Below are 12,478 nucleotides of genomic sequence, written 5' to 3'. Positions count from 1 at the left end.
CACACACACACACACACACACACGTTGCCTTGAAAAACTGCCCCCCCTCTGAATACAAACATGAAACTTCAGCTGGCTCCCCTCCCCTTCTCTATCCAGGCTCTGGTTTTGGGAAGAAAAGCAAAGACATGTCCACAGAGCGGGACTTCTTCATGAGGATGAAGTGCACAGTCACCAACAGAGGCCGCACCGTCAACCTCAAGTCAGCCACCTGGAAGGTAGGACGTCAGGCCTGGGTTGGAGTACCGAGTGCGCCCCCCCCCCCCGCCCCCGCCCCTGGCTCTCGGCTCCACGTCTGACCCTCCGCGGCTGGTCTCCAGGTCCTGCACTGCACGGGCCAGGTGAAGGTCTACAACAACTGCCCCCCTCACAGCAGTCTCTGCGGCTGCAAGGAGCCGCTGCTGTCCTGCCTCGTCATCATGTGTGAGCCCATCCAGCACCCGTCCCACATGGACATCCCCCTGGACAGCAAGACCTTCCTGAGCCGCCACAGCATGGACATGAAGTTCACCTACTGTGACGACAGGTGGGGCCCGGCGGAGCGCACGCGTGTGTGTGTGTGTGTGTGTGTGTGCGCGCGCGCGCCTGTGGTCAGGGTGTGGGTCTGCGGCATTAATGTTGTATTGCTGGGTGCAGGTCACTGTTTCATCCCATCAGTGCCACCAAGGGGTTCCTCATACCATATTGGGCTGTCCCCTGTTGTCACAGCAGAGCTGATCTGGGGTGCCGCTGCTGTCATGGTGGATCGCGGTGGTGTGTACATATTCCTCCACATATGTGTCAGGCTCCTAGGAAATCTCCAGGCCACTCTCCCTCCCCAGGAGACGAGGGTCTAGAGATCTCCATTAGCAGCCCCAATTCAGAGGCCAGCTGGGAGATCTGGTTTCTGTCCTGGAAGCTGCTCTATGGCCGCGTGGCTCCTGTGTGTTCTTTTCAATGAATGAGCTTTTTCCTCGGCCTTTGCGCCTCCTGTGTCACCTCCATTCCAGCCACTGTCCAGTCTACTTTGGAAGGCTTTTCAAGGAAGGGAACTAAGCCAGACCCTAACCGCCAAAGCCAGGCCTAACTGGAGATTCTCTTATGAGAGAACGCAGTCGTTAAGAGCCTTGATTCAGTGAGACGGCCTAAGTTCCAATCCAATAGGAAGTGTTCGGTGTTAGCTGTGGTCCTCACCCTAAATTGCTTCTTTATTAGAGTAGTTGAAAGAGCACCTAAGACTGCACATGTAATCCATGTCACTCTAGTTTCAGCTCGAGGAGAGGCTCGAAACAGGTGGGGAAGAGGCTTGGGTTGTTGTGGCAGGGGCGGGAGGGACAGCTCTGACTCCCCCCTGCCTGTCCTCTGCCCTCTCCTCTGTGCCTGGGCATTGGGAACATGGGCGGATCGGGAGGTGGAAGGAGGAAGACAGGGAAGGATAGATGCCGTGGGCAGTGGCTGCCATCAGAGAGGGAAGGACAGGCCAGGAGCAGGGGCTGGGCCGGGCAGGCCTGGCTCGAGGAGCTGCCACTGCAGTCTGCTGACTAGTGCATGACCAGAGGTGGCCTTCAGGGATCTCGCCACCTGACCCCAGATTTCAGCAGTGTCCAGAGTCACCACGTTTGTCCAGAGTCAGTTTTTGTGGCAGCTCTTTGCTGCTCCAACCTCCCCCCTCTCCCCTTCTAGGGTTTCTCCAGAAACCCTGAGGTCTCAGCTCCCCCTGCTCTGTAACACAGATGAGGACACTGCCTGCACCTGTTTCACAGGGTCAGCGTACGATGAGGTGATGGCTATGGAAGCGCTTTGAAAACCACAAACCCCGTAACGGATGGGAGGCTTTTTGTTCCTGCTGACGTCTTGCTCCCTGTTTTTGCCCTCCCCCAAAGCTAGTCTCCCCACTAAACTCAAGGGGCCAAGACCACTTCTGGAGGCATGTAGAGGCTGGGGGCCTGGAAGAAGGAGAGACCACCAGCAGGAAACTGCCTCACCTTCCCAGCCAGCAGGAAGCCAAAGGCCCCAGGACAGAGCTCCTGCTCAGCGGCCCCCAGGCCTGCCCACCTTTCTCTCTTCTGCTGCATGTCCCATGGGTGTCTGGATTTCTTCATGGGTGCGGCCCTACTTGCCAGGCTCAGCTGAGTTTCTCTCCCCTGATTCTAGACTGACCTGGTGTTGGCTGGTGCCACTCCAGGTTTAAGAACTTTTGTAAAAGTGTCCTTGAGTCACTCCTGTCCCCATAGTGCTGGATTCAAGGCTCTTGGAGGTAGTGCGTAGTTCCAGATGTAGAAAGAAGCACTCTAACCTCATAGGGAGAAAATGTCACGTGTGAAGACTTGTGTCCTGAAACTTTGACACAGTCAGCGTTTATCACGACTATTCCTATTGTCATTATTGTGATACAAGGATAATTACAGAGAGAGATTATTCCAAAGGCAGGCACCTGAGAAATCCACGCTGTGTGTAAGGTTCTTTCTCAGAGGTAGTCTTTGTATTCCAAGAACCATCCTGGGCAGAAGATACAGTTTTGTAATGTGCACCCCTCTCCGTAACCTTCTGAGACAAGAGAAATCCTGCTGCGTAGCCCGCGTGTCTCCAGCTTCGAGGTGGGGTGGGGTGGTGCGGATGCCTTAGCCTTAGAGCGGCTGGAGCAGTGCAGACAGTGAAAGCTGCGTGTGAAGCACAGCCCTAATGTGACCCCAGAAGCACTGGGAACACCCTACTGTCCTAGAAAATAACTCCTCATCCCTAGGTAACAGAAAAGAAGGATTTTTTTTTTTTAACTTAAGACTTTGATCCTTGTTAATGTGAAGGGAAAAAAAATCCTCTGGAAAGGGTAATTTGAAGTTATCCCTCATTCATCATCTTGTTTTGAATGAATTTCAGGTCGTTTCTTGAAAGCATCTAACCTTTGGGTGAAAGGAAGAGGGGGCAATAACATGAGCAATTGGGTGCCTAAGAGTGGAGAAGGCCCTCTTCCCAGAAAGGGGAGGGGGGCCCTGCACTGACTTCTTAGTTTGGTTCAGGGCTGGTAGGCAGAGTCGATCCTGGCTTGACGGAACCTGTGATTTAGGGCTTTGTGACTCAGGGTGTGGAGGGTGATATTGCTTATAAGGTTTGCTAGACACAGTGCATTTTCAGCAGAATCTTGCCTTTCAAGAAACCTAATTCCATGGCCCAAACTCTGAGTTCAGAGGCGCTGGAAAGATGGATGCGGAGGCATCTAAAGACACAGAGTGCTGTGCCACACAGAAGTTGTGTTTAATGGATTAGCAGATTAGTTAACAAGGGCACAGACATGGCTTAGAGAGTTTATAAAGTGACTATTTTAAGTCCTTAATACCTATGTGTTATTTCTCAATTGCCTTGATGAAGACTAGGATTTTTTGGTTTTGGTAGCTCGTCTTGTGTACACTTTTTTTATTGGGATGGGGAAGGATATACACCTATTCATTCTCTCTCTCTCTCTCTCTCTCTCTCTCTCTCTCTCTCTCTCTCTCTCTCTCTCTCTCTCTCTCTCACACACACACACACACACACACCTCTACCAAGATCAGTGCTTCAAAAACCAACACTTACATATCATAGCGGGGTGGGGTGGGGGGCATTGCATTTTAATCAGGGAATTCACTAGATTTAATGACATCTGGCACACATGAGGGGCTGCGATTTCCCATAAAGGGGATTATTCTCCCAATGGGAAAGTTAGGAAGAATCTGATGAAAATGTAAGGCAAGTAGAACCCACAAAATCACTTTCGAGGCTGTTTGGTACTTTTTCTTAGATGTATTGAGACCATAGACATAAACAAACAAAAAAAGAGAAGGATCATGGAGAAAAAGACAGGGGAGAACGGAGAGGAAATGGGGGAGCGACAAATAAAATAGAAAAGAGTAATCTTGTGTGTAAGTCTCAGGTTTCCCAAATCAACTGAACCTGAAACAACTTATTCTGAAACATCTGAAGTTGAATAAAGGAATGCAGATGATTCAAAATGCATTCATCCTGCTTCTCTCAAAGGGTCAGAGGACCACGTCAAGTCCTGTGTTAATGATCTGAAACAGCAAATATTGTTAGAAGTGAATTCTGTAACAATTCATGTGTCAGTCACACTTATGTGTATATACAGTCAATTGCTCCAGATAGGGGGAGTAAAGTTGAGTAGCAGGTTTAAAGAAGAGTATCCTGATTATCAGTGTAATGGATGATCTCGTCGCCATTTACGATTCAAATAGAGGTGTTATACTCTGTCTCCTAAAATGAGCAGCCAATTAATGAACTGTGATTTATTGAGCATCTGCTATATATCTAACCCAGTGCCAGAGACTAATTATATCAAAGAAGAAAAGAGATGATTCCGGATCTCCAAGAGTTTGAGACACGAGCAGCTTAATGAACCATTCACCCAAAAGGAAGACAAAAATTGTTCTCAAGTAGTTTAACTTTAAAATGGGGGTGGTTCTGGGGCTTCTCTGGTGGCACAGCGGTTAAGAATCGGCCTACCAATGCAGGGGACACAGGCTCAATCCCTGGTCCAGGAAGATCCCACATGCTGCGGAGCAACCAAGCCCGTGTGCCACAACTATTGAGCCTGCGCTCTAGAGCCTGCGAGCGACAACTGCTGAGTCTGTGCACCGCAACTACTGACAACATGCGCCGCAACTACTGAAGCCCGCGCGCTCTAGGGCCCGTGTGCTGCAACTACTGAGCCCGCATGCTGCAACTACTGAAGCCTGTGTGCCTAGAGCCCATGCTTTGCAACAAGAGAAGCCACCGCAATGAGAAGCCCGCGCACCACACCAAAGAGTAGCCCCCAGTCTTCGCAAATAGAGAAAGTCCGCACGCAGCAACGAAGACCCAATGCAGCCAAAAAATAAATAAAAATTAAAATTAAAAAAAATAAAATGGGGTGGTTCTTAAATTCACGTGGAGGCGCCATCTAGTGGAGAAAGAGAATAACGGAAAGAAGCCAAGCCATCAAGGAAAGTGGGGCAAATCTCTAATACATATAATCCCACTGTGATTTCGTGTGTTTTATGAGTCTTCCTGTATGTTAGAAATAAATTATAAAAGCAAATTATGTGGATGAGAGAAGTATCACTGGGGGAAAAGTGATAACAGTAAAATTTTCAAATTAACAAAGAGGGTCCTGTAATTTTCACAGATAAAGAATTTGAGGGCAACCCTGTTTTGTCATTGGGTTAAGGCAGTGTAGGATGTAATAATTTCGGGAGTTACATTTCGATAAGATGCCTGCATTTCAAATTCTGTGGATCAAATCTGTGACGAATTCTATTTATACAAAGAAGTTGGCAATCGTGATGATGACAAAAGGGAGGAGATAGTTGAGGACTGTAAAGAGGCTGTCAATAAAGTTATAGAGAGCCATGAGTTGTAAAACACACGCGCATCAAAGCACCTGAAAAGCAATAGTGTTAAAGTCTGAGAAGAAAATAGACTGACTTCGGGCAAACTAATAGTAAAAGATTATATACTTTCATTGTGTACTGAGATACATTTAACAAATTATTTTACTTTTTTTTAGAGGATAGGTGGCATCTTTAATTCCAAGTGGTCTTTCAGACTCTGATACATTACATGTCATTTTTAGTTTCGTATTTAGTGTATTCTAAATATTTTTGCAGACATACACAGTAGTCTTTCTTTACCTATCTTATGTAAGATGGTATAGTATATTTCTTTAAATCCCTGAGCTAGAAGAAACTTTAAATGCTCTCCTTGTGCATCTGTGTCTCCTCCAAACGACGATGTTCTGAAATCAGCCCTAAGAAAGTTTGAACATATTTATGAGAAATGCTTGTATATCGTCCTGTCTAATCTGCTTGAAATTCTCCTTGGAAGAGGCAGCTCTACAAATCCTTTTTGGAATTTATGTCAAAGTGTAATAGACCTCACAATTCAAAAATTATTCCCCTGTGCGATCTGCTTCTCTCCTGCTACAATTCAAGGCACATTTCCCCTTCTTGCTTATGGGTTTCAAGGTAATGAAAGGCAGCTGTGGCATTTGGTGGCACTCAGGGTCAGTCCAGGATTGAGCCAGGGCTACCCTCCTATGTATACTATGAATACACCCCAACTGTAACACATAACACTGATAGGATGGAAATTCATTATCCGTTAACTGTGGAGCTGATTGTATAGATATTCACTTAACTGTGTACTACTGGAGGAAAACACAAGGCAAAAGTATTGTTGTTTAAAGCCAAGAAAATCTGGATAGAAATATATTAAAACAAATGTCATTGAAATCTGTGTTAGTGAATAGTTTGGGTATTATTGGGGAAATGCAGTTTCAAAGCTAAAAGCACATACAGAAACCTAAATGAGGGGAGTCAAGTGTTGCCTAGGAGAGGGCATTGCCAGAAGGCCGGAAGGAAAGAAAGCAGACCTTAATAAAAGGATGGTTTTATTAGCAAATGCATTCTTTGGAAAACAAATAGGTGGTTAGGAAGTACTTTAAACTTTTATCCTCTCAAATAGTTTAAATGCTCTCTAACCTTCCACGATTCGTTTACTGAGCGAATCCTGTACTCGTAGGGAACAGGGGTAAAAACTGCAGCCAGACCTTGTCTGACTCCAGACTTGGCGTGTGAAGTAGAGAGCTTGCTGCCTCGTCCCTCGTGGGCGGGCGCGTGATGGAGCCGGCTGAGGCCTGAGCTGCATTCCTTCTGCCTAGGAGGCCACACGGCACTGACACTGCAGCCCAGCCGGAGAGCCCATTTCTCCCTAGCGCTCAGCCACAGGTAGTCCATGTTGAAAAGGGCCTCGCCACATTTTTAAGGGTAAAGAGCAATGGACGAGCAGTAACTGTCATTTTACATTGTGAGGCAGACCTGACTCTGAAATCCAGGGCCCAGCTGTCTGACCCACATATTTCCTTGGGGCAACAGTAACTTCAGATTTTAACCTGAAAGTTCTCTAGTTTCTTTTTTTCTTTCTTCCTTCTGCCTCTGCCTCCTGGGGCTGCCTGTCAATGTCTACATTTCTCTGCTCACCTCATCCTTGATCTGGTTCTTTTCCTACTTTATTATTAAACAGGGACCTCTGTGCTTCTCATTTCTGAAGTCTGCTGAATTAAGTCCTTTCATATTTTCTTCCCCTTTACAAAGAGAACAGCACTACTGAGCTGACTTTTGAAATTTATGGGTGACCCCAAACTGATTTTTTTTTTCCTCCAGAGAGTCAGGGCCCCTTAATTAGAAAGAAAGAAAGAAAAAAAGTTCCCCTGCCCCTGGTGAAGAGAGCAGATGAAATGGTGTTATCACAGCCCAGCTCCCGAGGCTTCCCTGGGACAGAGGGAAATGAGCAGGGAGGGCCCTTGTGTGCCGTGGAGGCCAACCCTATAAACAAACCGGGTTCGTTAGCCTCCCCGCTGGCGTCGGCACGCCTGCAGATTGAGGGCAATGACCATTAGCCCTGAGTTGGGGTTTCCTGGTTTTGTGAAGTCTGACCAGTCGAATGTTCTTCAATTGTGTTTGGGGTATGTGTATTTCCCAGTTTTTATAGTCGTCTGTTGAAAGGCATGAAGGAGGAGACGTTAAATATTTATTTTAGTTGACAAGATAAATGAAGGCTGCTACTGGGAAGAGGGCTGGCAACTCTGAAATCGAGGTTTGTTTGTCCACTTCCAAAACATGCCCATTGTGTGCCTCTGAATGGATGGCACATTAATTAGATTAAGAAATATTTTATTTGAGGCTGATCATAATAAACATTTACTTTGAGCATCTTAAAAGATTCTGATCTTGAAAGAAAGTGTAATCTCTTCACGGAGTAGAGTCAGATCTTTCCCAGAACCAGCCTCATTTTTGAGGGTCTCTAGGAAACTCTAGACCTAGTTCAGGAACAGAAGTAGCTTATCTGGCACATTGGTGAGCCTGTAAATGGCCAGCCCGTTGTCAGCACAGCCCATCGGTGCAATTCTGGTTCCCAGGCTAAGGCTGAAAGGCATGGGACCCATGAGAAAAGCTACGTGGGTGTAGGAAACGAAGGGCCTGCACTGTGCGGCCGTCTGCTTGTTCTCCCTGACTCTCCACCTTGGCTAAGGTGCCATGAATGCCAGCCCTGGAGGTAGGCCACTGAGGAACGTGTCTGTTGCTGATGTGTTCAGAGACCTCTCTGCTCAGGGCCACGTGAGGGGACAGATCCTCCTGGCCTGAGACCGACTGGCTGGTGCAGGTGAGCTGCTGGAATCTCACTGGAGAAATCTCCCCTGGGCTAAATCAACTGAGACCTAAGCTTCTCAGCTCTGTTGTGTTGCCCGTTGTTTGACAAAGGCTTTAACCCCCAAGTCTCACCTAGGCAGAGAATTTGCCTCTTCTCTGCCCACTTCAACACCAGACACACCTTACGGAATGGAGAAAGGATGGATTGAGCATCATGAGGGCTGCGCTGAAGGCTGTGTGTGTGTACCGTCGTGCACTGAGACAGGTGACCATGCTCTAGGAAGAAAAGTGGGCCATTAGTGCCCAGGTTCCTTAGCAGTGCTGGGCTAGACAGGGCTCTGATTGTACCTTAGGCCCCCAAAGACTATCAGTCCATTGGTCAGCTACTCTAGCATTTACTGAGCACCCGTTGTAGCGGAGGCCAAAGGAGAATGTGGTCCCTGAGCTCAGGGGTTGGCAGCCTAGGATGTGGAGAGAAGCGTACGTAACTCCTTGTGACATTGTGTTTGCCTGTTAGCACTTGATGAGAAGGGGAAACCTGGAGAAAGCTCCAGGGACAAGGCGAGACCTTGAGCTGGCCCTGTCACCGTCAGGGCTCCGAGAAGAGAAGGCCTCAAGGCTCTGCGGCAAGCGTGGGTTTGCCAGGGGTGGGAACTGCGAGGAGAGGGGTCTACCGGGGAGGGGGGACCTGCCATGCTGCCGATCAGCTGCAAATCAGACTGCTTGGAAGATGCAGACAAGTCCCTGGAGGCTTAGAAGTTAGGTGGAGTTTATTTACTCTGGATGTGGTTGGTCCTAGGTAAGCTGGAGATGCTTACGTAGAGGGGTGACAGAATGGAAATAATATTTTAGGACGATTTCGTCTGACCTGTGCAAAACCCGTATGGAGCGGGAGAGAGGAGGAGAGACAAGAGACCAAGGAGCCACGGACGGCTTCTGCTTTCCTCTCCACACTGTTCCTCTCCAGCGTGGACAGGTGACAGGGCTGTGCCCCTGGAGTCACGTATTCCAAAATAGAGCTTGTAATGATGAGGATGTAGCATCACTTCTCGCTCGTGATAGGCTAAGTAAACAAGACAGTGAGCCCATTAGAAAAAATGTGAGAGACCAAAGATGATGAGAAATAACGTTTAGGTATGACGTGGGAAAGCAGCTAATCTGGTGGTTCTTGGGCAGGGCTTTGCTTGTTTTAAAGATTCCAGCACAGAGCGGAGGGTCCTCAGAGAGTTAAGTGATTCTTCACGGTTCTCCACATTTGCCTTTTCTCTGCCCACTTCCCATCTAAGGCAGACACCCTACACGGAAGCTGCCTATTTATCAGAGCATAACGAAGAGGCACATTTCTAGGACTATGATTTTGTATCTGTTCCTCTCGGCACCTCCTGCCCTCCCTCCTTTCCTTGAGATAGCAAGAACAAGTAGAACCCATGAAGGCAAACCTGATGTCTAGGAGGTATCTGAGGTCACCAGACAGGACCCGAGGGGAGAAGGTTTAAGCACAGACAGGGCTCTACCTGCCTGGGTCCCTCCTCAATCCATGGTTAACACACATGCAGAGGCCGCCTCCATGCTTTTCCCAACTTGGGACCACATAATTGTCACTTTTCATTTATATCGCCCTCTACTAGAATCTGGAATAGTCAGGATGTTCCCATTTTCGTTCTTGCTCTGTCCCCGGACACCTGTGTAGACATCAAGCAAACTGTCTGCCCTCTCTGCTCCCTTGTCTGCAAAAACTGTGGGTAGGGGGCAATGAGAGCCCCTTCCAGTGGTCACTGGAGCAAGGCACATGTGTCTATTTGGGGGTGGGAGGTAGGGAGCCCCTGAACAGGTGCTTTTCCTTCCTCCCCAGACACAATCCTGGAAGGGCAGGAAGAGTGGAGGTTCAGTAGACCCATAGTTGCAGGTTGACCACCATGTTGGTTGTTGGTTTTTTCTCTTGCTTGGATGAATGGTACGACCGGGACGTTCGGAGTGCGTTTCATCGAATGTGTGCCTTTGAATTACCTTCTACATAAAGGTCCTTGAGCCCCTGCTCATATTCATATGGTCTTTCTCTTCCCCCTTGCTTTTTTAAAAAAAATTTAGAATCACAGAACTGGTTGGTTACCACCCTGAAGAGCTGCTTGGCCGCTCAGCCTACGAGTTCTACCATGCACTGGACTCAGAGAACATGACCAAAAGTCACCAGAACTGTAAGTACCAGGAGTGCCCTATATGTCTGTGGAATCTGGCCTTGAGTGGGGTGTGACTGGTGGGAAAGGAGAAGATCCAGTTGCTTCCTTCACAGAGCCACCATCTGGTGTGGCAGACAAGACTCACGCCCGCAGGATGGTTAGAGAACCAGGGCTGCCACCGTCCCGTGTGGCGTGCTCATGCGAATCAGGAAAAGGGCGCTTTTGGTAGGGGACACGCAAACACACCGAGGCATACAGCCTGGAGAGTGGAAGGTGGGCTGAATCGCAGTCCCTACTTACCACCTCACTGAGCACACTTACGCAGTGAACAGTCCGATGCAACAGCCCCGTAGAGTGTAATACAAGACAGCATGTAATCAACTTGGGTTATGCGCTATAGAAACATGTACATCCATTCAAAGAAGAGGGCTGGGAGAGTTCAGGAAAAGAGAAGACAGGGTGCTTGCGTTGGACCTTGAAGGACGGGGGAGCACTGGTCTAAACAGAGGTAGAGGGTGCACGATACCAACCTAATAGACGTGTTGAGGGGGGCCCTGGTTTTCCAAGAGCTTGCTTGCTGAATCAAGAGAACTCAGTTGGGGAAGGCTGTCCGGGCAACCCAGTAATGGCGTGTGGAAATTGTGCCTTGCAGCTTGAAAGAAAACCTGAATTATGAAAGGATTCTAGAACAGGGCTGTCCAGTAGAACTTTCTACAATGGAAATGCACTTCATCTGCGTAGTCCGTATGTGAGCTATGCTGTATATTAAATACGTCTAGTGCAACTGAGGAACTGAATTTTTTAAATTTAGTTTTAATTAAATTTAAGTAGCCACGCTTGGCTAGTGGCTACCATACTGGACAGGGCAGTTCTAGTGCATTTCAGTTGGCTATGTTCCCAATTAAGGCTTCCCATTTGCAGGTGATCCAAGACAATTTTCTTGGATCCATACAGCCCATCAACATGCAAGGACTATGGGTCTATAACCCTATACCTGGCCTACTGGGGGAAATAGAAACTGATAGGATTGATCCCTGCCCTAAGGGATCTCATTTCTGCGGAAGAAGGAGGGCTTTGGGCTCCGTGGGAGCATGGTGGTTCATACCTTCCGCCTCAGTATCTAGCATAGTGTTTGGTACAGTACAGGCACTAAATGAATGACACACCCAAGGGCAAAAAAAAACATATTTGGGAAAGAATGCTTCAAAATAAGTGCCCCCAGTGCAGATCGGGGTGCTGAGAGGATTACAGAAGGATTTAAAATGGGTACGTCTGAGAAGATTCCCAGTGGCCCTTTTGGTCTTGGACTCCAGGGATTAGCTGTGGCCTTGGAGTGGCAATGAAGAAAATGGAAGTGCAGTTATTTGTCCGTTGTTCCTAAATCCACCCATCTATCCCAAGGTTAGGACACCTGAAGTTCAGATCAGCAGGCCGTAAGCCGTATAGAAGCACAGTTAATATTCTCTTAAGGAATGAGATCTTCTCTTTCTAATTAGTTTCTTTGCTTCGTCCTCATGGCTTTCAGGTTAGATCCAACAGTGCAACAGGGCCCCTAATGATATCTCAAAGAAGTTGCTCATTGTGTTCTCCAGCAAAAAAACAAACCATCCGGCTTCCCCATTCAGGGACCCAGGGATGCGGGAGGGAGGTGGAGGTACTTTTCTGTGCCCATGGATGTGGCCCAGCTCTAGCCTGCCCCAGCTTTGAAACTGTAGGATGTGGCTCTAGCCCCCACTCTGGGATTCCCCATGCTTCTCTGGCCCATGGTGGTTTCAGCTCCCAAAGTCATGCTGGTACTGGGATTCAGGGACCTGGCTCTGGCCCAGCTTACCCAAAGATTCCCAGTGCCTGGCTTTCTGGGGCTTCCCTCCTTTAGATGTAAAACTGGGGAAAAGCCTGTCCTTTCTTCTCAGCCAAGGGTGAGTCAAAGTAGAGGACAATAGCAAAAGTTTCTGGAAATTCTTGCAGGACAGTATTGTGCTTTACCTTCTGGGGTGGGAAAGTAGAGGAAACTACTGTCAAAGAGAACAAAAATGATGGCTTCTCACTAGGCCTATGAAAGTGATTTTTTTTTTCCTTCTCTTAGAAAATCTTTGATCCTTAAAAAAGAGCTGGGGTAAAAAATTGTCATATTAGTTTTCTGCT

At 47.9% G+C, this 12,478-nt stretch overlaps 1 protein-coding gene across 2 annotated transcripts in view; it reads left to right on the top strand.

Annotated features, from left to right (window-relative positions):
• EPAS1 (endothelial PAS domain protein 1) overlaps positions 1–12,478 on the top strand; it is an 88,716-nt gene that overhangs the window by 62,150 nt on the left and 14,088 nt on the right. For both annotated transcript variants that reach the window (XM_029231443.1, XM_029231444.1), the window contains 3 exons: positions 100–218; positions 321–526; positions 10,245–10,351. In XM_029231443.1, the coding sequence (XP_029087276.1) occupies positions 100–218; positions 321–526; positions 10,245–10,351 (432 nt within the window). The remainder of the gene's footprint in view (positions 1–99; positions 219–320; positions 527–10,244; positions 10,352–12,478) is intronic.

The sequence above is a fragment of the Monodon monoceros genome, unplaced genomic scaffold (assembly GCF_005190385.1).
Source record: "Monodon monoceros isolate NGI ecotype Baffin Bay Population unplaced genomic scaffold, NGI_Narwhal_1 Super_Scaffold_19, whole genome shotgun sequence".
Classification (NCBI taxonomy): Eukaryota; Metazoa; Chordata; class Mammalia; order Artiodactyla; family Monodontidae; genus Monodon; species Monodon monoceros.
The sequence above is the reverse complement of the archived record's forward strand: the minus strand, read 5'-3'. Positions and strand labels throughout refer to the sequence as shown.